Here is a 27744-nt window from a genome sequence, read left to right on the forward strand (position 1 = left end):
ACATGTTTTGCTTACAAGTTTTGTCATTTTAACGCTTTCTAAAGAGTTATACTCATTCTGAATGTAGAAAAAAACAATTATTTTTGTTAAGAATAAATATTGCTCTCATTAAGCGAAGAGCTTATTGCTTTTTTAAAAAGTTGGGTTTAAATTGAAGATGTCATTAAGAATAGTCGTCAGTGATAAATCAAATTTAACAGCAGCTCGCTGCACAGGTGTTGGATATACATAACGCAGTTCATGGACCTGTTCACGGTGAATGATTATAGGGACTATTGTGGCAGCATCTAGGCATTCTCCAGCTAACCGTGTGGGTGTCAAGGTGAGGAATAAAATAGGCATGCACTTGTTAAAAAATAAAGAAATTATAAATACTGGTTTATATAAAGCTAAAGAATATAACTTTCCAACATTGTTTTGATGCCAGAACATATGTTCTAATGAAACTTATGAACGTGTTACACCGTGGCAGAGGGAGATAAATTTACATGTGCCAGTTTAAATGCGTTGCTTCAAATCATTATAGCAGATTGGCAAGTTTTAATTCTAATTCAAAAATCAGTTTTATAAAAATTACCTGGACCTCTTGGAGGAAGTGGTTCAGCTGCGTAGCCTCCGTTTTGCCTACTCTTCTTAGCCATTTAAAGTGATTTTACAAGAAAGACCAAATGTACTTCGCTCCTCCAAGAAATGGTGCAACGTGTCTGCCTAATGTCCCCACTCTGTCTAACGTAAAAGACGTTCCGTATTCCCCTACCAACTGAAAACTCTCCCTCCATCCCTAGAACGCACTTTCACGCTCAATAAGCAATAACCTGTTCCAACCTAATGGAACAAACAGCTGGATCAAATTAACTTCGTGAAGGAGATGCTAGTATTAATAAAGAAATAATAAAATAAACCAGGACCTCTAAATCATTAGTAAGCTGAAAGGCTAGTAAGTATTCACGAAATTCGACAGAACTTAAGTACTTTTCATTATAAGTGAGATCTTAACAGAAAATTTCCCTCGAAGAACTGATTAGGATTCCATTTCTTAGACAAACGTTAGTTTCTTAAAAAACTCTTCAACCTTGTACATTTCTAAAAGCACTTCAATATCAATACAGCATGCGGAATCATTTGCAGCCACAACTTTCTTAGAATTTCCAGACCCAATATATCCTCGACAGAACTTAACTCCGTCCCTTTTAGTGACAGTTTTCCACTTTTATAGTTTTCAAGAAATTGTTTATTGTGTAGGTTGTGTACGCAAAGTGCTAGACATTATTTGTGCTTTTGTTCAGATGCTTTTTCTAGTTTCTAGCTTACAGCCCATTTCTCACTAAATGGCTATGCGATCCAAATTATTCATCAAAAGGAATACGCAGTACATTGAATATTTTACCTCCTTAAAATATCAAAGTACGGTCGTCTGGCTGAATATAAACGCAATTAAAGTTAAGATTTTAAATGGAAGTTATTATTTTTATTAAATCATTTATCCATCACCAAGCTGCAGAGGCTCATGAAAAAAAAAAATCAAAGGGTGAACTCCAGAACTTGCACCCGGTCTTTGCGAGCGTCCTCCGCCCTACTAATTACACATAGCCCTTCCATTCTTAATTAATTATTGTTTTATTAATTAGCTTTCTAGGACTCTAACATTTTATCGATATAGGTTGAAAAAAAAAACAAAATACCAATTACCTATATATATTAGTAGCATATATAGATAACTAAAATTGGTAGGTAACTATTCTTAATAAAAGATAATAAAGCTTGGATGTCTTCGTTATTTTCGTGAACTAAGTTCATTTTTAATGAACATTATCTATTATTTTGAAATAATTAAATATATACTAGGTACCTAGTCAACCAAAATAATAAAAAAACGTTAAGGAACAATTATTTTTCCGCGGAATGACATCTTTTTTATTTATAGAATTTCTTTATAGTTTTAAAATTTTCTCTAAAACCTAAGTAGTTATATAGGTTACATTTTATCTAACGTTTAATGAAAACAAATATATGTTATTATAGTAATACACCATCCTAATATAGTAGTATATTGAGTCAAATCAGGTAGCTATTAAACAAATGCCTTTGTATTGGTTTTTTCTTATACTACTAAGCATTAAGATTTCGGCAAAACTACAAATTTTTAAATAGAAATTGAAATTTTGAATGCAATTCTTAATGAGACTCATAATTTCAGGAAAAGAAATTTAGAATTTGCGAATAGCACCAACTTGTACGTCGTCCCAAAACTGTTACTAAAGTCAAAAACATGAAGAACTTATGCAATAATATAAGTGACAAACGGCGAATTAAGCTTTATGAGATATTGGACACCATTGCAGGTATATTAAAACAAAGAAAGCGGTACATCAACATCAACAATTAAATACGAGAAATCTTTGGGCAAAAAAATGTGACACATTTGTAAAATGCTGTCCAAAAACAGATAGGAAAACTAATTTTGCTGCAATATTCCAACTGATTTTGTGCCTACCGATTTGTTTCTGAGGATGAAACATGGGTCCAACAATAGATGCCAGGAACTGACCACTATCAAAAAGCTAGAGAAGAAGCCCGGTGATCACACCAAAAAAAAAAGATGGTGAATTTCATCTACCAGAATGGTCTTTGCTGTAATGTTTTTTGGAATGCAAACGGGTTTGCACGAAAACAATTCTAAGTAATATAACATTGAAAATGGCATTTGTAATGATAAAACCCTGGTTTCGTTAATTAAGTACCATCATAATTACAATAATTTAATAAGAATTTTTTTGTTTTGTTTATTTTACATAACGCTAGAACTTTTTTTTTTTTTAATATACTAGGTTGGGACGAGCTCTCTTTTCCAATCTCGTGACTCATAGGGTGATTTCTATCTAAAAATAACTATTGAAAATGCGTTGATGCTGAATAAAAATTTAGTACAAACTAAATTAAATTGAAATGCAATTTTAAAAGGAAAACTTATTAGTTTCAGTCAATATGGTGTTAATCCCTTGATGTTAAACATGAACGTATATGTTCTGGAATCTCGAACGTTACGGATATGGTTTTTGTAAAAAAAAAAGATTAATGTTGAATACTTACACTCAAGAACCCGGAACATTTGATCACATGTTATTATTTAGGTCTGATTCCTGGTCTTTGCGTTGGAATTTAATTCTTATTGAAAACATTTTTAATAAAGATAGAAATTAAAACTCACCTGAGTAGTCATCCCTTTACTTATTTTAAAAGTAATTTAATTACGTAAAAGCATTTAGGAATGATTTAAATTTTCTTAGGAAAAATAATTTACACTCTTTAGGACTAAACAATTTTTCTTCAAAAGCGAAATTTCTAGCAACAAAATTGATTCTCACAATCATTGAGTGGTGTAAAAAAATCAGTAAAGTGGCTATTTAGATAAAAGCTACAGATTTTCACCAAATCTTATTCTCGCACATCTGGTGGCATCTAAACACAACACTATGGCACATTCACCACAATGTAAACATCTCTTTTTATTTTGAAGCTTTTTTTATTATTATTCTTTTTTTTTACAGAAACGGGATTTTTTTTTTTTGTAAATCTAATGGAGGTGTTTAAAAACAAATTAAAGTTGAGCTTTCTGAGATTCTTCAAATTTTAAGTTATTTTATTTAGTTCACAACGAACAATTAATAATTAATTACTTTTCGCACTGGCAGCTCTAAGATAAAATAAAATAAAAAATCTAAGGGGAAAAAAAATCACAGTTCACTAATTATCTATAAAAATAAAAGTTATTCATTTATTCAGGAAGTTTTACAAGAAAATGGACTAGCCACTTCTTCTGGGTACTTTGTGTCGGTGTGAGTATCTCAGATAATAACGCAACATATTTTAAATATTCCAGAAAAACTTATTTTTGGTGCATTCTAGGTACTGAGAAGGCAGATTTATTAACTGAACAAATAAAGGATAGAAGGGTGGCCGAGAATGCAGTGGGTGGGATCGCTATCTTGGAGGATACTGCGGGATAAAGCTATGAGAAAATGGCCGAGGTTGTGAAGGAACCCTTTGGATCTGCGAAATCCATTTAAAGGTAACCCAGCCGTAAGTAAAGTTTATCTTGAAATAAATATATAAATGGATTTAATAGCCAACAGTTAAATGAATGGCTATTTTCAACCATCAACTGGTATGTAAGTGCACTATGTTAGTTCATCTATATCACTTTAGGGGCGATTAAATTTTATGTTTATTAAACGCTCCAAGTTAAAGAATAATTTAACAATGAAAATTTAATAATTACAAGAAAGGGAAAATCATATGAGCGAATAAACCTATATTTGTTTTATCGAAGTAAATGGATAGGTGTGATCACAAAACACTTCATTCCAATAATTCTCAATAGTTACGTTTGAACTTGTAAATATATAAAGTTCATATTATAAAATAATATTCAGATAATTCGAAAACTTAATATGTTACATTCTGCATTGCTCACTCTACTAATTATAATTTTAATTCCTTGCCACATTTTAATCATTAATGGTTTAATTAATGATTAACTTTAAACTGATAATACCTATCAAAAGACACAACATTTATCTATAATTTTAAATGTCTTAAATAAAAAAAATCTTGACTCAATATTTAAGGTTTTCAATAGTTGAGAGAGATATTAATCACATATCTTTAGTGTTCTTCCTTTCTTTGGCAAAGGTATAGTAAGTAATGAAGTATTATCTTTGAAATAAGTCAATTCAAAATATAATATGAACTTACTAAAATGAATTACTTATAAAAAGGGTGTTGTGAATATTATATTTACAGAATAAGCCAGAAAATTTTTCAACATTAACAATAATTTAGTAGACAACTATTTTGAATAAAGAAATAGCTTTAAAATATTGAAAAATTTTAAGCTTTCACTTAAAAATTTCTTGTTAAAATTTTCCTGCAATTGTATCCTTCTTTAATGTCTCAAAAATTCTAATATTTCATCTGATTTTTGAATGAGACGCAATATCACTTTCAAACTTCACATCAATTTGAAAATCATGCAATTTCGTTTCAGATCTAATAACAGATCATTCATCAATAAAATAATTTTTTCATGATTAGGAATCTCTAAGTACATTTCCAGCTTATTCTAGTAAACTCATTTTCGAATATCTTGAAAATGGTCACAATTCCTCATAATTACAAAGTAAAAGTAAGAAAGGAGAACCGTAATCTTGAGCAACAGATAACTAACAAAATAAAAAGGATAAAGCACGTTTACCTGTTATCAGACACTAATATTAAACATTTTATTCTAAAAAAATTAATTGTAATAAAAAAATGAATTACAACAAAATTAGATATAATTTACTTTAAAAAGAAAAATCATTGTGAAATATCTAAAGTTCAATAAAAAAATAACAGTTTTAACTTGTTTTAAAATCTTGACTTTTTGTGGATCACTGCCCATCCGAACTAGTTTAACAGGAAATCTTGGACGATTAACTGAACTACCTCAAATTATTATTAACAGTTTGTTAGCTTGCTTTTGTAGCTTTTTATTTATTTTAACGTAAAATATACAATAATTGTATCTGCCAAGTTAATCATACGAATTAAAGCTCTAAAAATGTGTAAAATGGAAACTCGACATAAATGATAGCTTTTATTTTTTTAAAAAATGACCTCTAATTAACATTCAGGAGTAAATATTATTAAGTAACAGTTCATAAATTAAAAATAAAAATAACCTAGATATCACGCACTGATTTCAGACTACAAATCTATTGGAACATTCAACTTTGTTTAATATTATTGTATTCTTTATACCAACGTTTAAGTAATTGTAAGTTAGTTTGTGGATTCTATAAAACAGCATTTCTGAGATGTGGTGCAGCAGCTTAAAGTTTCACCATCCACTAAATACATTCAAATATCTGATGTAGACTAACCCTCACTATAATTTTCATGCCTCCTATATTGTAATATGTTTACGTAAATTATTTAACTTTTCGGTTATTTTTTTGTTCTCTTACAGGCAAATTAAGGACGGATATCTCTTACAAACTTGCTACAAGGTTAGAGCAAAGAGATATATGCTTCCTGGTTATTTAACTATTTTCAAAATAGACCAATCTAGTTTGCAACAATATATATTCCAATTTTGTAGAAAATAGTGCCCAATTATCGTACGTTCAGTTCAAAGCCACCGGATGGGAAGACTGTGGAGATTATACAGTAATTTTTTTTAAAGATGGTTTCTATTTTCGTCCTTATTCTCTTTGCTTGATACCTGGTCTCCTATCTCTTGTAGTTGGGCTTCACCAGTGCCTCTTTATATTTCTTAAAGTGATGGGTGAGTAAGATTGTTTCATGCTTTTTTAAACCTGTTTAGCCAGAAGTACAGATTGTATATTAACCATGAGCTCTGCATTAATTGTTATGTTACTTGTACCTTCATTATCTTATCAATAATGGTTTTCATGCAGCAATTTTTTTTTTAATTTTATAGTTTAAGAAAGTTTAGGGATAAGTGATAACAATAAATAAAAGTAATTATAAAAATTCTTTGTTTTCAGGCATGGTGCTGACAAATGTCCAGGACTGTGTATGACAACAACTAAATTCTAAACATAATAATCGCCCTAGGATGTGAGCAGAACGTTTCTTTAGGCAGGTCCATGAAAAACTCCATCCGCCATTCAACTGGAAGTATTGGCGTATCGACCGGTTCATCAGTGCAGCCATTTATTCCTCTCTCTAGATACATCTCTGCTAATCATTTCTCAGGTTCCTTAAGTATCATGTGTAAATATTTAGAGAAAATGCCATAAAAGAGAAAAATCCAATCAGGAAAATGGTACTTCTGTATGAGTATTTTTTTTTTTTCAAAACTTGGATTTTCAGCACAGCTTTAATCCTTGTAAATTGTATTATAAATACGAACGTACATTACTTTGAAATAGCATGTCAGCAGTAAGCGTTACTTAATCCCATCTCTATAAATGCCCTAAGATAAATATTTCTTGGAAGATGTTTTAAGTAAAAGTTTTAGATCTTCATGTGTTCAATGTTTAGCCAAAGTTTAAAGAAAGTTGTCTGCCATTTTCCTAAATTAGTGGAAAAAAAGGAAATAGTTTCTGTACGGTGCTTTTCCAGTTGTGTTGTGGGTTTTTCAGTTTATATATTTTCAACGGAATCATTCGTTTGGAGGTATCCTAAAAACATGCGGGAAATCGCATAATTCCAAATCTGATATCGTTTAAAGGCTACTATTGGCCTTAACAAAAAATATCTTTGCCACAAAATTAGCAGATAAGAGTGACAGAGTATTAATTTGATTAGTTTTAATTGTTATAAATTTTTATTTTTTACATCTGGAAAAATACTTCAATGATTTCCTTGTATCTTCGCACTCGTGCTCCATACACATAGATTTATTATGCAAATTTGAATATTTTTCTCGGGATGGCTTATTTTAGGTGGTTTTTAGGAGGAATGGTAACGTTCTAAGGAGCCATTTAATGAAATGTTAAATATTTCATTATTAAAGAATCCAATTCGTGCTAAATATTTCGAATTTGAAACATATTTATCTAATAAAAATCATTTTTCAGTTTTGGCTATTTTTTCACAAATCAATAAATCACTTCCTCAATATTTATACGATAGGCCAATCACTTTTATTTAAAACATTTCATAAGTTGTCATTACAGAAAGTCGTTGAGGGAAATAGGCTAGTCACTCATCATCCTCTTGGTCCTCTTACAGTGATCTATTTAACATTGAAGATTTGAAAGTCTTACTAAACATTCTATGTTTGAAGAAAATGTGAAAGCTAAAAAATGTAAGTAAAAGAAAGCCATACGAGTGTTTACACTATATGTACTTTTCTTAGGGGTTGGCTTGGACCCCACTACAAAAATATTTTGAAAAGTTCATTGACAAAACAATTGACAAACATTTGGCATGCATCCTTTCTTCAAGGTCACTACTTTGTTCTGATTCACAACTGTCTTAATCTTTAGTTTTCTGTTCTTTTAATTCTTTAAAACGCTCGTGTGAGCAACATAATTGGAGAAAGGCATTGAAATTAACAAAAAAAAAACAAAAAAAAAACGCTGTATTAATTTGAAAGTGAAATTTTAAAGTAAGAAAACATTTATATCAGTAATTAAGATTCCATCGTGTTCATTACCATGTGGCTTAAAACAAGGAAAGTTAACTAACTAACTACCTTGGATATTAACTGCTTCTTACCACAAATTTTCCAAATTACTAAGTGCGACTTTGTATAAAGTTTTGTTTGCGATTTTTCCGAGAAAAAAAAAAACGCTAAAAACTTTTCTTAGAAGATGATTCACCAAATAATTTTAAAGAAATAAATTTACTTTGGTTTGTTTGTTTTTTCGCAGAGATGTTGATGTTTGCAACGTTTCGCATTCTCAGTGACCCTTCATTATGGAGAAGTACATAATATTGAAGCCACTCAACTTTTAGCAAAAATTCGGACTTAAGCAACTAAAGAAAGAGCGCACCAAGAGAAAGTATGTTAGTATTTTATAAACATAGACATTTATAAACATTATATATTTTTTAGAAGTAGGTGAAATTATAAAATCTTTTTTTCTCACTCTAAGCATCTTGAAAAACATAAAAGAACGTAGATTTCATACATTCTTTTAAAATTCATCCTTTTTTTTTCTTTTTTTAAAGAATAAGGAATAAAAACTCTTCCTTCTAGACAGTGACAGGCGATTTTATGCAATGCGGAAATGAAATAAAGTTGGAAAAAGCTATTTTAAGGTTATAAAATCTTGCGTAAAGCGATTAAAAACTGTGTTTAAGAGAATAAAAATCATATGCAAAGCTAAATTCATGCATGAACAAGTTGAAAAGTTTTATACGCTAGAAATATGAAACTAAGCGGAAAACAAAATTACTTACATTCCTCTTTATTTAAAGACATTTTATATTATATTTTGAGTTTAATGCACTAAATTGAACACTTATTTAAATAAAAAATATGACTGGAATGATTTTTCAATTTCTTTGAAAAATTACCACACATACAAAAGTAATCTTTGAAACACTACTTAAAACAAACACTATCAAACTTATTTTAATAAAAACTTTCCGTTAGGAGACTGAAACTTTTCTTTAAATTTTTCAAAATAATAATTAAAAAAAAAAAACTTATAAGAGGGACCGCGTATTATCGGTTCGAGGCTCGAGCTTAAACTATTTCTAACTTGGTAGAATGTAGATTTTTTGGCACCGAGTTGCCAAGTTTTATGTCTATAAATATATTAAAGGCTAGGCAAAGCGGAGTCCCCGGGGTTGTTACACAGCTTTTGAATGTCAGTTTAATATCAAATATGGGCTCACTTAAATTCAGACGTTAAACCCTGCCCGAACAGTACAAACATTGAGGATGTCGGCCACAAGTGCTAGCTAACCAGGCTACTTTCGCAAGAAAGTTCCGAGTTACACAAATTGCACATTTTACGCGAAAGGGAACCATAGATAAGAATAAATATTTTTATACTAATTGTTTTCCAATCTTATTGACGTGAAAAAGGATATTAAGTAAAAGATATTATGTACCTACTAAGGTTTTATGATAACAGAGAACATTTAAGAATCGGTTCTTAAGCACTTAATTTTAAAGTATTCGGAAATATAAAGACATTTTATTGTGCCTTACCGAAGGTTAACAATTAAATGAGAAATGTCCACAGCTTCACTCTTTTGGGTAATTAATTTGGGTTTTTCGATGAGCATTAAATAATTGAATAGTTAAGAAAATGAGCGACAGAGCGCTGCACCTGCTTTAGAGCATTTATTTTTTTTCCAACTTTTTATTTTAAATGAATTTCAGGCACACGGCCAAGTGCAAATACTTCCTCTAAGGTTCTTTAACCTAAGGTTACACAAAGAATTAATAAAATGTTAAGATAAAATAACACGAAAAAAAAAATGAATAACGCAAAATCTGGGCTACTGTATACTAACGACTCGCGGTTTTTGATACTATGAATTAAAATTCAATAAATTGCTAAAATAGAAAAATAAAATAAAAGACCAATGCACTAAGAAGCTTCACCCTCTTACCTTGAGGATGTAACCTTGCTGGGTTGAACCAAGCATCTGAAATTAACAAAATTTTATTACTAATGAAAACTAATTAGAAAAAGAAATGTTAGATGAACTCGCACTTGCCTCTTAATATTTGTTTTTGTGGAATAAAAGTATTGTTTCTGAACTTACGAGAGAGTTTTATCAATTATTTGAATTTTTTGTCTTGACATACCACTCAAAACGTTATTTAAGAAAAAAATATATTTTTTGAAATTCAAATTACAAACTATTACATAAAGTTACAATTTCCAGTTTAGTAATAATTAAAGAACAATGAGTACGATCGATGAATTGTCGACAGTATTATTTAAACATTATTAAAATCGTTTAAATAAAATGTAAATAATTTAATGTCTAGAGAATTATATTAAATAATGAATAGTATTACTGTAAATAAGTAATTCTTTTTTTGAAACTGTATTTAAATAACTTACACTTGACTGAAGGACAATTCTGAGTCGGTTTTGTATGGCCATTGCTTGGATCTGATGAATCCATTTTTCCTTTCTTTCTTACAGAATTAAATAATAAATTTTAACACTAAAATTGCTTTAAAGCTAATCCACTTTTTTTGTTAATCAACGATGCACTTCAGAAAGAGTAATTAAAAAAAAAACTGGTCAAAACACTACACACTACTATGGGCAAGATAGACCCCTCCCAAGTTGGCTCAGTGGCTGCCGCACGCCTATCGATTTGCCGCCTCCGGAGGTAGCAGCGCTAGTATCCGTCTCTAAAACACTAAATTTCCACTCGCACTTTGCAATATCTTCTTTCCTTCCTTCCTTTTCAATATAACTTCACTTAACTGTTACACAACTTCTGATGTATCTATAAACTAAACTTGCGACTTTTATAACAATACCTCAAAGGGTCAAAGATAAATAGAAAAACAGTCAAAATGGTGGGACACTGATCAAGAAGTTTAGTTAGAGTGGGGGAAAATAGAATGATGATGATGAAGCCTTCGTTACGAAAGGAATAGTGGGGATTCGTAATCGGACATTACGAACTATTTACACGGTCATATTACATAACCTACAATAACCACCACATAACCAGTCAAAAGGTTTACCTTTTTTTTTGTTTTTTATTACTGTAACTCTGCGAGATGTCATATAAGCATCTACTTGTTTTGGCAATTCGTTTTTTTTTTTATTTTCAATGGAAAACTCAATCATTTGAAGTAATATCAAATTGTGACAGCATCTTGAATTCATTCCAAACAAAAGCTACACAGAAATAATTTACACCTGCTGTGTAATGCAACCTGTAACATCAACTGTCTGAGCAAGTCTATTATTTAATATAACATATTAAAGTGCAAGAAATTAGAAAAAAAAAAATATCCTTGAGTCATCATAATCAGAAAGAATGAGTTGATTTCAAAGTTCAAGTGTAAAAAATAATCTTGTTTTAGAAACGAATGCAGTAAAATTATCTAAATTATTGCATTTCATTGCAAAGGTTTATTATGTTTTCTAAATAAATACATAATTGCTTGAGCAAAAAGAATATTTTGTGTGCTTAAACAAAATTTGCTAAATCGCTAATTGGAATGCAAAACCTATTAGTAATCTTTATCTTTACTCGCATTTCTCTACTTGGAAATTATTACCAAAAAAAAAGGTGCGGTGTGTGTACTGAGAATGGAATAACATTGTTCTGTTTAAGTCTTCTTTCCCACATAGAGGTCAGGAAATCTGACGTAATTTTTCATGTTGACTTATCGTAGAAAAGATACTTCCAACAATTTGATTAGATTGGGTCCCAGTATCTTTGTTAGAAATTGAATTGTCCCAGAGGTTTCATGTACACATATAATTTGAATTCCTTGCTGCTATTTGAGCATTGCTGATCTAGTTATTTTGTTCTTGTTTAATATCAAATTGAGACTTAGTAATTCTTTAGTGAGAAACCTTCGATATATTATTTTCTACTTGTAATAAGATTTAGAGATAATGGGTTTTCTTATAATGATAAGTAAAGAATGGACGATTTTGAAGTAGAAGTTTGACCATAGCGTTTAGATGAGGCTAAAGAAGATATTCGTTTATATTACTGACTTCAGCCTTGTCTCATTGTGTATCCAGAGACGTAAAAAAACTGAGCTACCGCCCCAACCGGGACGCCGGTAAACTACCTTATGAAAATTAGTTAAGTCAGTGTTGGATATTTTTGTTCGCAGAAAGACGTTAAATTCTATGCTCATTGAAAATTTAAGCTATCCCATGAGGGGAAAAAATTTAAAAACTATTCGGCCAATTTATCCAAAACACCTGTTTTACAGTGACTTCGGTAGACGTGCTAAGTTGGAACATTGGTTTTACAACACCAACCATTTTAGTCAACGTTCATGGAAGCGTTTTGAAATTACGTTTAGTACTTGAGATAATTTATATACAATTAGTTCATTGTGGTGTGAGTTTATTATTATTATTATTTTTTTTTATAAGAAAATATAGAACTATAAATATATAAATTTTGCGATTAATAAACAGACCCTGTCTGAGAATGGGGAATTATTGATCCTAAGGGCCTTCCCTCCATTGCCAACAAGGTTGTGTGCAGCCCTAAAATAACCAGAGTACAATACTTAAAAATTTGGAAACAACTCTTACGTTTTATTAATAAATATTACATTTGCTGGATATATTTTAATTATATTTTTTTATTTACTGCATAAGAATAAGGAATAAAAATCTATAAAATATGGCATTATAAATTTCTTCTTAGTAATTAGTACCAGTCAATATATTTGACCTTTGCATTTATCATTAATTAAGAATAAATGAAAATTTGCACTCCATTTATGAACTGCGTGATTTAAAATGCGTTCTGCTGTTGTAATAATTTTGTATTTATTTAAGAAGTTGATTTATAAAAGTTACAGACTTTTTTAAATAGTTTATTTCGTGTTAGCTTATTTTGTATTACTACTTTTTTGTTAAAGTACTTTTATTCTTTAAAAATAATCTTATTTTTAACTTCCAATCTCTTGGCATAATGTAGAAGAATTTTGTTTTAAAATTATTCTAGAATTGGAACATGGGCTATCTTTCAAGTTAGTTTTGTTCTAAGTAAAAAAATAGATTATATCTTCAAATTTAAACTCTAAAGTAGTAAAATTTTCTTCTAATTCTAAATTTTATTGAAGAAACATCAAATCAATGATGTCCACCAGTTTTCAGTGTTTAGTGTTGTAAATGCTCCTATTCTGGTTGATTATTTTTGTTTTATGTCGTCAGAGGAGAGTGTCAGAAAATGAATCACGTAGATGAACGCTGATATCACTGCTGACTCATCGAATTTTTGATTTTATCACTTTTATTTCTAAAATTCATGTTAACCACATTGTTATAACCTCTGTTAAAATAAAAATAATGTATTTATTTGAGAAAATTGATAATAAAAAAAAAGAGTAAAAAGTAGGACACTTACAGAGTTTATGCAATTTCTAGAACAGCAGTACCTAAAAACTGTTTGTGTAACGCTTTAAATAAAACACGTAACAACTACTGGGCCAACTTGCACATTTTTCTCTATTTAATTTTATTAGAACGTGAATTTATGCTATTCTAAATTTTGGTTTCTGAAAGTGGGTTGCTCTGTGCAAGTCATTTTCTATAATGTTCATTAAAAAAAAAAATCCGAAAGTGCTGAAACAAGTATAGTCTAAAATGAAACACATACATACAAGGGAAAGATGTATTTCTAGCTGTAAAGAGCCAGGCCCCTTTTAAAGAGGACAGACACCTAAATATTGATCTGTAGGACGGTGAAAAAGCTAGACAGTTGGCGACAGTAATATCTTTTTACAATGTTAACTGCAATGAATGCATTTTGGTTTTTTTTTTTCTTCAAGTTTTTCGAACATGTCTTACTTTCAATGTTGAATTTTTACTAGAATCATAGTCTTGAGTAAAAAATTGTATTCTTATATTGATTGGCAAGCAGGTTTAAGGTAAAAAGAAAATAATAATATTAACACTAAACCTACCACGACCGGTCAATTGACTGTTTTTTAAATTTGATTTAAATTTTCTAATTATAGCGTCATCATACCGCCATTAAACTTCACGACTTTTCCTAAAATGTGGATACAATTGTTTTTATAATATTCACTTCTTTTCCTAATATTTGACTTTTGAGAAAAATTTGTAGTCCCTCTTAACTACCGCGACCGGTCATTTGACTGGCTGAATATTTTCATTTTATTTACTTATTATTTAATATTTTATTTTATTTATTTCTGTACCTCGGAGGGAAAAGGCACCATGTCCATTTTTTTCGATTTTCAGATTTTGGCATCTTTTACAAATTTTTGGTTGCTCTTTCTACAGGTGTAAAGCACTATGTCCTATGTTTACAATTAAGCAATTTATGTATTTTTAAAAAGCTCTATGATACTTCATTGCTTAAGGGTAAAAGGCACTACATGGGCATAAATGTTTTTCACAATGGAGATCAAAATAAAATATTTTAAAATATGGGAGTTAAAGTGGCCATACCAACTGTAATAATTATGGTGAGAAGTACAGGAAAGAGTACAACCGGAAAAGTGGAACAAAAAAGGAATTTGGAAAAATATCTTTATTTGGCTCCCCTGTAAAATTTACTTTTTGTGATATGGTGCCTTTTCCCTCCGAGGTACAGATTTATTTATTTTTGTAACAGAATTCTCTCAAAAACTCAATTTGATAATGCATTTATCGGTTTATTGTTTGCATGTGGTGCATATGAGGCGAAAAATGTACGATTTTGCCCTTTTCACTGGAACAAAAATAGGGACGAGCATTCTTCTCAAACATTGTGAGCAGAAATGTATAGACGGAAATTTTCGAGGTTTATTCGAGTGGATCAAAGAATTCGGTTTACAAACCGATAAATTTGCTTTGATTTCTAAATTTTGGAACAAATTCGTTGAGAACAGTCAAAACTGTTCTAACCAAGAGCATATATCTCTCCCAAGGACATTTGTTCCCAACAAAGTCAAGATGCAGATTTACTCGGTACATGCCAAATAAACCGGATAAATTTGGTATCAAATCTTGGCTAGCGTTCGATGCAATAAAAGGCTTTCCATTTTTGGAAAAACGTGAAAGCAGAGAAACCTTCAGTTCCGCTTTGGGAGTTTGTCGCTCTGAAATTAGCAGAAATGAATACAGCTCGTGGAAGAAATATAACCGTAGAAAATCTCGGAGATGGCCTCAACAAATAGTTTTCAATATCCTAGACTTAGCCCCGGGATAAATGCATGGATTTTGTATCAAAAACTACCGGAAGTGAAATTTCAAGGCAAAATTTGTGTTACCATTGCAAAAGCATGACAAATACTAGTACACGAACAAATGGTCGGGAAATAGCCAAATAAGATACTGCAAAGGCAATAAGACTAAAAAATGCTGTCTAAAATGTAAAAAGTAAGTATGCGGGAAATGTGCAATTGAGAATCCTATAATTATAAAAAATGAAGCAAAAAAGATTAAAATCTATGAGATTTATTTTTAAACAAAAGAAACTGCGCTTTTTCATTGTTAAATAATTATTATCTTCATTCTAAAATAAGAAATTTAAGTGATTTTAAAGTGCGGTCATTTGACCGGTCATGGTAGGAATAGTTATGCATAAATGTCGGTAGGTTTAGTGTTAAATAAATAAATAAAATGGAAAATCGCTGGAATGAAAAAACCTTAAATTTCATTTTGGTACCACCAGGGACCAATCGTTTCAACTATAACTCAGAATCACAAAAAAATAAGGCTTTACAAACAATTTGACGTTAGTAAAAATCAACATAAATTTCTGAAATTTAGTGTTCATTCGATTCTTTTTTTGGAATCACGTTCATTTCAACCTAATATAACGCAAGTTGCAAATTTTGTGCACGCGTTTTATGCTGAAACAAAACTTACATGTTTGTTATTTTTATTCCAAAGGCTACCCAACAAAATTTCCGATCCGCTTTTATCTACCAAATTTCTCTCACACAGTACAAAATTTTGCGAAACGATTATTAATTTTTAATTATGTCATTATTATACAAAATCTCTTAAGGAGGAAGTGGACTAGATACTTCTTTAGAGGTCTCAACGGCTCTGCTAAATTCGAAATTATAAAACCTCAAGTTAGATATCAGTTTTGGTGCGTTTGGCAGATAGTTGAGGTCAAAAGATAAAAGAGATTTTTTTATCCAAAAACCTTAGGTTTTTCTAGAGGGTACTTCATACAAAGAATGCAAATGTACAGAGAAGACAAAATTTATTGTTCTAAACTAAAATCTCGGGAGAGATTACTTTGAACAATTCGGATCCTTTCTGATCATTTTTACTGTATGTAAAACTAGTTAATTCTAACAGCAGTTAAGTATAAGGAGAAGAGAGAAATATTTTAAATCTAATTAACTGGAAAAAAATGGTGCTTAAAAAAATAATCATAAATAAGTTTGAGAACAGTGTATAAAATAAGAGGGATAAACTAGCTCTAAATTTAGCCAACAATAGATGGACATTATTGGCTTCTTATATCTTGAGACATATATAATTATATATTTATTTGTGTCACGAAACAGACAATAATATCAAAACATTAATAGACTTGGAATAAGGTGAGCCTGTGTTACGCTTTTAAAAGATAGCTTCAGTAATTTTTTTTACACCATAAATCATTTAATTAATTATTATATTTAATATTACCCAAGAGTCTATTATCTATGAATATATTTTAAAATCTGGTGCAAACTTTCTCACAAATCTATCTTACTAAAATAAAGAATTTTGTTTAATAACTATTTATATATACTATATTTATGCTCTGGAAAAAATGTTACCTAAAAGTCTATCCTATAACTGAGTCAGGAATATATTTAAAAATGTGTACAAGTTTTTTTTAAAAATATCTTGGCTTAAAAAAATGTAATTGAAAAAACTTACTTGAATCTTTTGATAAATACCGTCAGAGAGAAATCTAATTTATTCTGGTTAGAATATTGAAATCGAATTCCGGGATAAATTATATGAACTTATTTTTCCTTGTTCTTTAAACGTTACTTTTTTTAAAAAACTTGAAGCGAGAAAGAGAGAGTATCAAATGCAATCTACATTTATACCTTGTATATTATATTATTGATAGAATGTAGTCGCCTATGCTACCTCAATTGAAATAACAGCGCCTATTTATATGATCTTCTAGAAACGAAATAACGGATCAAAAATTTTGGTTACAAACATTTAGTTTCGAAAATATTTGGAACCACTTTATTATTAATTTATAATTTGCTCAATATTTACTGTTAGTAGCGGATATTTAGGTTTGTTTTTGGTTGATTTTTTCTTTTGTTTAGTACTCTAAATACGTATTCTGTTTTTGTTTAGGTTGGAATAAAATCTAGCTAATGCTCCAGAACCAAGAAAGAAACTGGCTGGTCTGCAGCTGAAGATCTGTGATTCCAAAGGAATTTAGATACCCTTTTCCAGGCTGAAGTAATTGGAATCAATACATACACGTTGTCTGTGGCGTTGGATTGGTAAAGGAGATGGTAAAGATGAAAGAATATTTTTTGGAAGGCTTTCAGCAAATTCAGGCCAGAACTCAAAACAATGGGAAAAAGAAAAAAAGATTCATTTGATTTGCCTGAAAGAAGGACACGAGAAGGTTGTGGTTACGTACCAACAATTATTATTTTGAAGCAATTTTGTAACAGAAAAGTTTAAAATATGAGAAAAAGAACTGTTTAATGTATTAAAGCTGGCTCAACGCTAAAGGAAATCATGTAGAAACAAAGTGGATTGGATGAATTTTGGTAATTTGGTGATTGATCCACTTGATTTGCCAGCCATTACACAAAATTGGAAGAACATTACTCCCGTTTGTCAGAATTGGGTCAACAGAAATAGGAGATGGTGTATCACTTCCTAGGCTATTGTTCCCGATTCGCTACAATAGATTTAGCGTATTCAGGACAAGTTAACTCAAGGGAATGCTTGGGGGATTTGTAGCTCAAGGTTATCGAAGGATATATATTAAGAAAAAGGTTTCTAGGAGGTTACATATGAGCGGATGACATTAGGGTCAGAACTCTTGCGTTCAGGCACCTACTAAAATGATCTGCTATATTAATCTGACTAGATAGATGTTACATAGCATGTTCATATTTCTATGTCCTAGAGAGAAATAATGATTATCAAGAAACTTGACATTCTTAAAAAATAAGCGACTCAATACATTGCACCATTCAATTGCTTTATTTACTGTTCGAAGAATATAATTCTAAGAAGAAATAAATTTAACTTGAGAATAAATGATAGCTTATACGTTCAGCTCCGTTAGCGCAGACATGAGCTCAATCTACCCTTTTTGAAATCGAGGAGAATTTGTTAGATCAATTAAAAAAAATTGGTTCGCAAGAGACGCATGGCTAGATTGCCAAAGGAAAGAATAAAATGTTAAATGGAAGAAGGTATGGTATGGATGTAGAATTATTGAAAACAAATGAAACGCTACGACCATAGAATATCCAAAAATACAACAGCTCCTGAATTATTAAAATTATTATTACTTACCCAATTTTTTGAATCTTGTAAACTTGATTTCGATAATTTCTCTTCGTAAAAATAAATTTTCTTGTTCTAAACTATTGATTTTCGCCTTAATAACATTTACCTCATACTTTGTGACAAAGGGTGTTAATTTTAAATTATTTATTTCATAAATTTTCTGTTTATCATTTACATTATTCCTCCTTAACGTTGGTTTATTCATTTCTTTGAAAATTAGAATAAACGTTTTTATTGTTCTATGGAATAATTTTTCCCCTCTCTCAACATTATTTATATTTATAAAGAGACTCCACAGTCCATGTGGTCAACTGGAGATAGTAATAATATCAACTACTTATCTCGTATCATTATCGATTCAATTGTTTGCTTAAGAGCTGATTAAAAATTACAAATAAAACTGTCATTATTTAATCATTTAACATTTATTTTTATGCAACAATGATTCAAGTCACAAATAACTTTCACAGTTTACACTAAACAGTAATGAAGTATGATTATATTGAAATAAATAATTGACTAAAAACTTTCAACTCAAGACACATACGGAATAAACATATGACTGATACTACCTATAAATACAGCATCAATAACTTCTACCCCCTCCTATTTTTTCTCAATATTTACAATTTTTATTTCTCATTGTATTGTGTTTGTGCACTCTTTTCTGCAATTATAATCTCTCTTTTAGTTTCAAAAAAAATTAAGAACCATGTGTTAATGAAAACGTTCTTTAAAATAGAAAAATATTTTCTTATTTTTTGGCTTAAAACTGTCACTCTGCTTTAATGCTGCAGTAGCTTTAATTTTTTTTTTTTTTAAAAAAAAAGAAGGTACTTCTCTCTCATACAGCGAAGTATAACACCATCATTGTTTCGTTGCGAGGTTATGAGTATGAAAAAGTTGAAGAACCTAGCTACTTAATTGCACATATGTAGCTTTTTCACCGTTTATTTGCAACATTTGTAAAATTATATTAGAGCACCTTAATCATCTCAAAAATGTATCAATTTGTATTTTTACTTAGAATTACAGTAGTCATCTACAATAAAACGTTTTTTTTTGGATAATTTTACAGGAACAAATAATTTTTAGTATAGACAGGAAATTTAGTATAGACCTAATAATTGATACTAGTTTATTTCTGGTTGATACGACATTCAGCTACCTTATACTTTAAAACAAACTAAACTTTATTCAATGCTTCCCCTAAAATCAAGAAGAGGAAGTAGACACATACAGAGAGAACTAAGCAAAAAAAAATTATTAATACATAGTAAGTTTAATATTACGTTCTGGTATCATTCCAAAAGTCAAAAAATACTTGCCAAATTGAATGCATACATTTATAAAATTACAATAACCTTGCAGTTTGACTAATATTAGACGTGGGATTATTAATATTACCAATGGAACTCATGAATAAGCTACCCTGTACAACTTCAATTGGTTAAGTTTATCATCACAAATTGCCTCGTTTAATGAATTATATTATTTTTTTAAGTTGACAAATAGTGTATGAAACAAACAATAAAATTTAAACGATTATGTACACTAGGTAGTTAGCGATAACGTGTACTTTATTACAAATACGAGACGTTTCAAGGATATCGTCAGAAACATTAAAATGCAATTCTTCTTTTCTTACTTTTATGGTAATTAAAACTGTTAGAGAAAATATTAGGTAAGTATATAATAAATGAAACAAGCTTTATGAAATTTCAGCAACAGAGTAGAATAGTTTTTATTGTTAGCTATTAACAAATAAATGCACAATTTTATGTAAGCAAATTAGTGATTTTTTTTTTGTATAATTTTTTGTTACCTTGAGAAAAAATAGTTCAACAAATTGTGAGGTTTTTTTTAGAAACATTAACAATAAATAATTAATAAATAAGTGATTATTATTATAGCAGTTGAATTACAGAAAACGAAGTAACTATAGAGATGATTTTTACATCCACACTGGCATCTCATTCTCGATTTAAAATCACATCCCTGCCACTTCGTAGCATCATGTAGGTAAATGAAAAAACGATTTTGGTTAAAGAGAGTACATGAAGAAACTGTTTCGTTGTAAAAACCTAAGAGTTAAAAATCTGAAATGTTTTCATCCGTCATAGTATTCTTTTTGTTTTCTGACCGATTTCGAAGGCTGAATCGTCAGTTTCGTGTAAAGAAATTTAATTTTCATTCTTTGGAAAAGGTTTAAAATTCAAGTTCTGTAAAAGGAAAAAACATTCAAAATTGACCAGAGGAAAATCAAGCAACCCGAGGCGATTGAAATTTACCTGATGATCCTTGATAAATACAGAGATTTGATTCAATTGTCAATTAGAGGAAATTGTTTTAGAGCACAAAATCCTGAATCACAATATTTTACAACAGCTTAATAAAGTTTTACCAAGAGATTGGATCTACTATTAGTTATCAAAATGATTATCAAGTCAATTAAGTTGTGTTATATAAGTAAGAAATTAATAAATCAATTAAATTTCCCATCGTTTTTAGTAACTCCATTAGGAAATATTTCTAAACGTACTAGACAAACAATGAAAATCATTTTATCAAATATTTATTAAACATCCGTATAGCTAAATAAACATATTTGGCAATCTGTTTTCATTTTCACTGTTATTTACTCTGCAACAACGAAATGACTGATATATTTCAAATAAAATTTATTTTTTTAAAGAATATGGGTAACACAAATCTAAATATTTAGTAGAAGCAACGAATTTAAATGGTTTCCATTTTTGAACGGTGACAGAGTTCCAACAGATTTTTGGTAAGAATTTCTATACTTATTTTAATTCTTTTAAAATTTAGAGTATTTTAATAGATGAGAATTCAGTTGAGGTTTCGAAGCAACATCAATAAATATTAAGCCATGTTTCATTCTCACACTTGTGCTAATATTTACAATACACAAGGCCTACAAATATGAATATGGCACATAGATTTCACTTGAGCCCTATGTGCTCAATAAGAACTTTTCTTACGTTTAACTTAAGTTTTCCAACAGAAAGAAATATATAATATTTTTATGGCAAGTCCCTAGGTCCGGCGCTGTTGCCTAGAAACTGAATGTTGATTACACCGTGTAGCCCACCTATTGTATTGATAATTGATTATTATCCCATTTGAACTGTTTGAGAATTACTTCAGCATCCATAATATAACCCGATAATGAAAAACTTTTTAAAATGGAATAAATTACTTATTAATTACTATATATGAATTACATAATAATTAATTATACCTCGTCAATAAGAAGAGAATCCTTTTTCTTTTTTTTTTTTATTTAAAAATGAGAATGCTGATCACCAAAGAGAACTTAATCAACATTTACTTCCATCAAACTTGTTTCCGTTATACTTTACGACTAAATAAAGCCTTCATAAAATGGAAAAAGAAACCAAAGTTACACAATTACAAAGATGATTCTTGGTCATTGACCGTCAGTCAACTTATCTGTGCTATTAGCAAAGGGACACTTAAAAATATAGTAACTACATACATTTATTTTTAGTTATTAAACCGTTTTGGCAACATAATATCTTCCAGTTCTTTGTTAGTTATCTTTTTTTTATCCAAGTAAAATTGACTAGATTTTTTTGTGTACCACCAAAATCATCTATGGAATTTCGAACATATTTAGGATACAATTTGAAGATTATACATTAAACAAACATTGAACCCAAGTTTCAAATGTGTACGTAATCAGATAACATTAATGAGGGATACCATAAATTTTATTTACGAATTTTTCGTAAGACTTAGGAAGTAATGGAATCAGAATTTGTTTTATCAAATGATTACAATAATTACCAATGACAATGAAGAAGTAGGAAATTTTATACATTTTGGAACTTTATTTTGAACCCACTCTAGTGGCTGAAAAGTAGTTAAATCCAGTGGATGTCCAACTAGGGCACTAAAGAGTATTGGGCTAAACAAACTCGCCCTCGGAACAAAGGGAAATGTAGACTGTACTCAATGTGAAGTTTAAAATAGGTCAGAAAATATTTTGCAGAGAGGGAGTAAAAAATAGTGCTGACTAAGAGGTTCATTTAAACAGTCAATTACACGATGGCATATATAAATGAATATAATTACGAATTATAACCAATCTAAATTTATGAAATAAACTTGAATGTATATTTAGAATATAAATTATAGATAGAGCTATATAGCTGTTTATAGAATTGTTCGACTGGAGATAGATGAAGTAGATGTATTGTAGTCCCTGACATTGTCTCTGACGATACGCTCTTTTCGTCAACACGATTGTGATGCCTCTCTCTACCCTCAAGGTAAAAGTGTTTTTATTAATTTCCTTTGGCAAGCAGGCAGTAGCAAGATTCGAAAATATTTTGAAGATAATGAACAACAAACTTTTCGATGATATTCCTAAAGCTTTATACTGCAGAGCACTTATGATATTAAAAGAGAAAGGTAAAGAAAATTTGCAGATTAAATAAAGAGTGGCCGACATATTGCGGGTCTTAAGAGAAGGACTCGACTGGAACCTAGAGTACCTGGAGCGTGACTAATGACGGAATGGCTAAAGAGGGAGAATGTGCTAATAAAGACGACCAACCTGCACACCAGTATTGGTGCAACTTCCAAATAAGATATAACATGTGCACAATTTCCGCTTCTCTGGGATTAATTAAATAAATTAATATAATTAATTTCTTAAAGTAATAAATTCGATTTACTTAATCAGATCATTAGGCGCCACGGTAGCCGAGCGGTTAGAGGCGAGACCTGCGAAGCTAAAATGTATTGTGGTACTGGGTTCGATTCCCGGTCATAGGCCTTGGATTTTATCTAATGTTTAAAAATGAGAAATAGTAAAGTATATTTGCTAGACGCCTCCGTCCACGATACCTAATTGGTAGTTGGACGTTAAGCCACGCCTGAAAAAAAAAAAAATAATCCGATCATTAGGTGACGCTCTAAAGATAAAATATGAACATTGATTTACCAAGTGACGATTGTAGCTTTTTTAAAGTGCATTTAATAAATTAAAACTGTCCGGTAGGACAGTTGTATAAGGGTTGACCATCAAAAACTGCACGAAAAAGTGTAACGTTGAAAAACACCCAACTTTGACAATTTTTTTCTATTTTTCTATAAAAGATAAAATTCCCAAATTTTCTTTATAATATAGGGCAAATCCTCCTTTATAACTGTAATTTTTTTGCAACCACCCAGATCTAATAGGTTTCGAGAAAAAAGTTGCCGAAAATGAGCAAAAACGGCTTTTTCAAAAAATGTTCTTGTTCTTGTTCTTCTTCTTGTTGTTGTTGTTGTTGTTGTTGTTGTTGTTGTTGTTGTTGTTGTTCTTGTTCTTGTTACCTTTTTTGTAAACAACGTAGCGCCTAAACGCGTGAACCGATTTTCATGAATGAGGTGTCATTCGATTCGGAATTTTATGTAGATGTGCCTTTTGGGGGTCTCGGCCCTGCACATCGAATGGGAGAGGAGTTAGCCCCCTTTATGTAAGGCCCCCTCCAAAATTATTATTACTAATTACTCTGTAAATCTTGGCCCGATTTTGATAAAATTTAGTAGGATGATAGGGTTAGGGCTCCCCTACCTAACAATAAAGCGACGATCTGCTCTTACACTTGTTAAGGGGAAGTATAGCAATCGTTTCAAATTATCGACACGTGAACCGATTTTCATGAATGAAGTGTCATTCGAATCGAAATTTTGTACTAAATTTGTACTTTAAAAGTCTCGACGCTATGCCTCATAAGGAGGGGAGTTCGCCCCACCCAAATAAGGCCCTTTCTAAAACTATTATTACCAATATTTCTACAAAGCTTAGTCCGATTTTGATAAAATTTAGCTCAAATAAGTGGTTAAAGCTCCTCTACGTGGCTGTGAAGTGCCATCATGCTCTTACACCTACTAAGAGGAAGTACTGCAATCGTTAAAATTATCAATGAGTGAACCGATTTACATCAATGAATTGTCGTTCGATTCAAAATCTTTGCCTTTTAGGGAGAAGTACTGTAATCGCAGTTTATTTTTCTTGCTCCTCTTAAAAGGAAGTACTGAAATCGCAGTTTAATTTTGCTATTTACGTACAAATACCTTCCTATTTTATTCAAAACGCTTTCTCAAAAAAATGGTTATTGAGGATGGTTTGGGGACCGCAACTATAATCATTCTTTAAAAAGATCTCTCCAGTGGTAGTTACGGTTCCGATTTAACACCTTATCAGGTTATAATGATAGAATAGCTTATTCCAAATTTTAAAAAATCTGTAAAGCAGACGTAACTTTGCAAATAGACAAAAAGGAAAATCTATCCAAAAGGTACAAAAATCTCCTTAACAAAAACTTACAGTTTTAAAAGTTAAGTATAAGGGTTGATTAAACGCCAAAAGGTACACAAATCAGCAGTTCCCAACATTTTATTAATACTTCATTGATATAATTTAAGTAATTTTACTGCATTAACTTTTCCTTCACATTTTTTAGAATTTATTAGATGTCACAGACCCTTATGCTGGCCAGTTCATTCATAATATTTTTTTATTATAATTATGATAAAATGAGTGATGAATTATTCTGAGTAGTCACATATACATGCATGTTAAAGTAGAAAAAAACAAAGTTAGAGTCGGCCACTTTTTAAATTTCAATCACGGAGGATTCAAAACAATATTTCAGTCTTAAATTCGTCTTACCGAAATATTCGTGAGCACAAATAACATACATTTAATAACAAGTAGATTATTCAACAATATTTACTCATTTCTCAATTGTAATTTAATTTAGTCCCCCTAATTTTACTTATGGTAAAATACTGGAATAATTAGCTGTCCTAAAAATATGCATATCTTTATTTTCTTTATTTTATATTACATATATATAACATTGTGGGAAGAACACCTAGATTGAGAATGTAATTGAAGAAAACTATATTATTTGCGATAAAGCCAGATTATTTATTACTTATTATTACAAACGTTTGACTACAACATAAAATAACAATTACTTTAATCGAAGAATGAACTTAAACCAATGATTTTTATTTAAAAATAAAAATAAATGCATAAAATCATTGATGTAAAAAAAGTTTATGAATTTTTTAGCCTCTTATTTTTTTTATATTTTTTATAACGTTTTCTTTTTCACCTGTGATTAATAGTTTGATTATTATAGATAAATAGATATTACAGTCAATCTAAGTTAAATGGTGTGCTACTTGAGTAAATATTTTGTAGACGAAAATGGCCAGCATAAGGGTCTGTGGCATCTAATAAATTCTAAAAAATGTGAAGGAAAAGTTAATGCAGTAAAATTACTTAAATTATATCAATGAAGTATTAATAAAATGTTGGGAACTGCTGATTTGTGTACCTTTTGGCGTTTAATCAACCCTTATACTTAACTTTTAAAACTGTAAGTTTTTGTTAAGGAGTAAATAAACAACTACGAGATAAAAGTTAAAGGGAAGACATTTAAATTGAGCTATTTCTTAAAATGTATTTTTTTTTTTTTTGAAGAGCAGTGACCTTGCTGGGACTCATGCAGATTTATTCAAGTTTTGACCCGCAGTGTTGACGAATAGGAAGAAGAGCAAGGAACCAGTTTGAACGGACAACAGATATACATCTGTCTCAGGTCTTATTATACCAGCGGAGAACTCGTATAATACCACCTTGTACTGTAGTATGCTTTTATTTGTCTAACAATAGATAGGATCAACAACCTGATGTGGGCCACTACTATTTTTAGAATTTCATCGACACTGTGTTACGTTCCATTCTTGTTATCAGCAATGTGGATACATATATATTTAATCTTAAAGAATGAGTTTCCCAACTTTATTTAATTTAAATTCAGATTTTCACAAATAAGATTCCTCTCGTTTCTGAAATAGCCCAAATTCGCAAAAATAAAACTATACTCAAATCTAGACAATGAGTCATTTACAATCTAATTCGCAATATGTCCACCAGAACACTTCTTTCAAATCCACATCGCAGACTAAAGGCCTCGTGACCATCTCAACACAGTAAGCCGAACTACTAGGATGATTGCTATGTAAGCTTGCCATCGTGGCGAACTAACGGCTTTCTTCATTGGGATGGTCGTTGTTCACTTCTCTCATCTTTGGGTGCACATGCATGTGTTATACGCATCTCTCATGCTTGATTTACATTGATTGCATATGCAAAATAAATAAAAATTTATCTTTAATTAAGTTGAAAGCACTTGTATGAATATTATTATTGCAATCATGTTAATTTCTCGATTTTGCAACTAGCTGAAAACCATTTTGTGGTTATTATTTTATTAAGTGCAATACTTCACTTCCGCTTTGGTTGCACTTTAAAATTAGATTAGAATTAAATTAGACAAAATAGCACTTTTTCGGGATAATTGATTTTTTTTTAAATTCTTTGATCCAGCTTCTGGCATGTTATTCTTCTGGGTTTAAAACGATAATAGAATTAATTTTCGAGATCTTGGATTTCAGAAATAGTTGTGAATACGAGGGTCGTTTGAAATGTCCGTGCAAAAATAAAAACTACTTAATTTTTTGGGGTAAACCTTTTTTATTTTTCAACATAGTCTCCTTTTAGGCTTATACACTTCGTCCAACGCTGCTCTAGTTTGCTGATCCCTTCCGAATAATAGGATTTGTCCAAGTCTGAAAAATAGCCATTCGTTTCTGCAATCACCTCCTCGTTTGAATAAAATCTTTTTCCCGCCAGCCATTTCTTCATATTGGGGAACAAATAGTAGTCCGAGGGAGCCAAGTCTGGAGAATAGGGGGGATGTGAAACGAGTTGGAACCCTATTTCCATTAATTTTGCGACCACAACTGCTGAGGTGTGAGCTGGTGCGTTGTCGTGATGGAAAAGGACTTTTTTGTGGGCCAATCGTGGGCGTTTTTCTTACAGCTCGGTTTTCAAACGGTCCAATAACGATGAATAATATGCACCTGTAATAGTTTTACCCTTTTCCAGTTAGTCGATGAGGATTATTCCTTGCGAATCCCAAAAGACAGTCGCCATAATCTTTCCGGCCGAAGGAACGTCTTC

General features: G+C 30.5%; 1 protein-coding gene and 1 long non-coding RNA gene across 14 annotated transcripts in view; one reads left to right on the top strand and one right to left on the bottom strand.

Moving 5' to 3' along the window:
• The window catches only part of Rtnl1 (reticulon), a 69680-nt gene that overhangs the window by 6340 nt on the left and 35596 nt on the right, over positions 1-27744 (bottom strand). The window contains exons 1-2 of one of the 7 annotated variants that reach the window (XM_074133175.1): positions 10548-11028; positions 10087-10122 (exon numbers count right to left, since the gene is read on the bottom strand). The exons of 1 other annotated variant lie outside the window; for it this stretch is intronic. In XM_074133175.1, coding sequence (XP_073989276.1) covers positions 10087-10122; positions 10548-10611 — 100 coding nt within the window. In that variant the 5' untranslated portion in view covers positions 10612-11028. Of the gene's footprint in view, positions 1-577; positions 740-8919; positions 9856-10086; positions 10123-10547; positions 11030-18674; positions 19135-27744 lie in introns of those variants that run through there. 5 more of the 7 variants (XM_074133172.1, XM_074133174.1, XM_074133177.1 and 2 more) reach the window with 5 other exon arrangements.
• On the top strand, positions 122-17712 carry LOC141456864 (uncharacterized). Of its 7 annotated transcripts, none has more exons than XR_012460069.1 (8): positions 122-322; positions 2198-2342; positions 3784-3836; positions 3907-4069; positions 6011-6328; positions 6552-7819; positions 8388-8519; positions 17487-17712. It is a non-coding gene; the product is annotated as an uncharacterized lncRNA (long non-coding RNA). The 7 variants fall into 7 exon arrangements; XR_012460070.1 differs by lacking the exon at positions 6011-6328 and having other exon boundaries at positions 6552-6832; positions 7689-7819; XR_012460071.1 differs by lacking the exon at positions 6011-6328 and having other exon boundaries at positions 6552-6762; positions 7689-7819.

The sequence above is a fragment of the Rhodnius prolixus genome, unplaced genomic scaffold (assembly GCF_049639745.1).
Source record: "Rhodnius prolixus isolate KJV_2025 unplaced genomic scaffold, Rpr scaffold_10, whole genome shotgun sequence".
Classification (NCBI taxonomy): Eukaryota; Metazoa; Arthropoda; class Insecta; order Hemiptera; family Reduviidae; genus Rhodnius; species Rhodnius prolixus.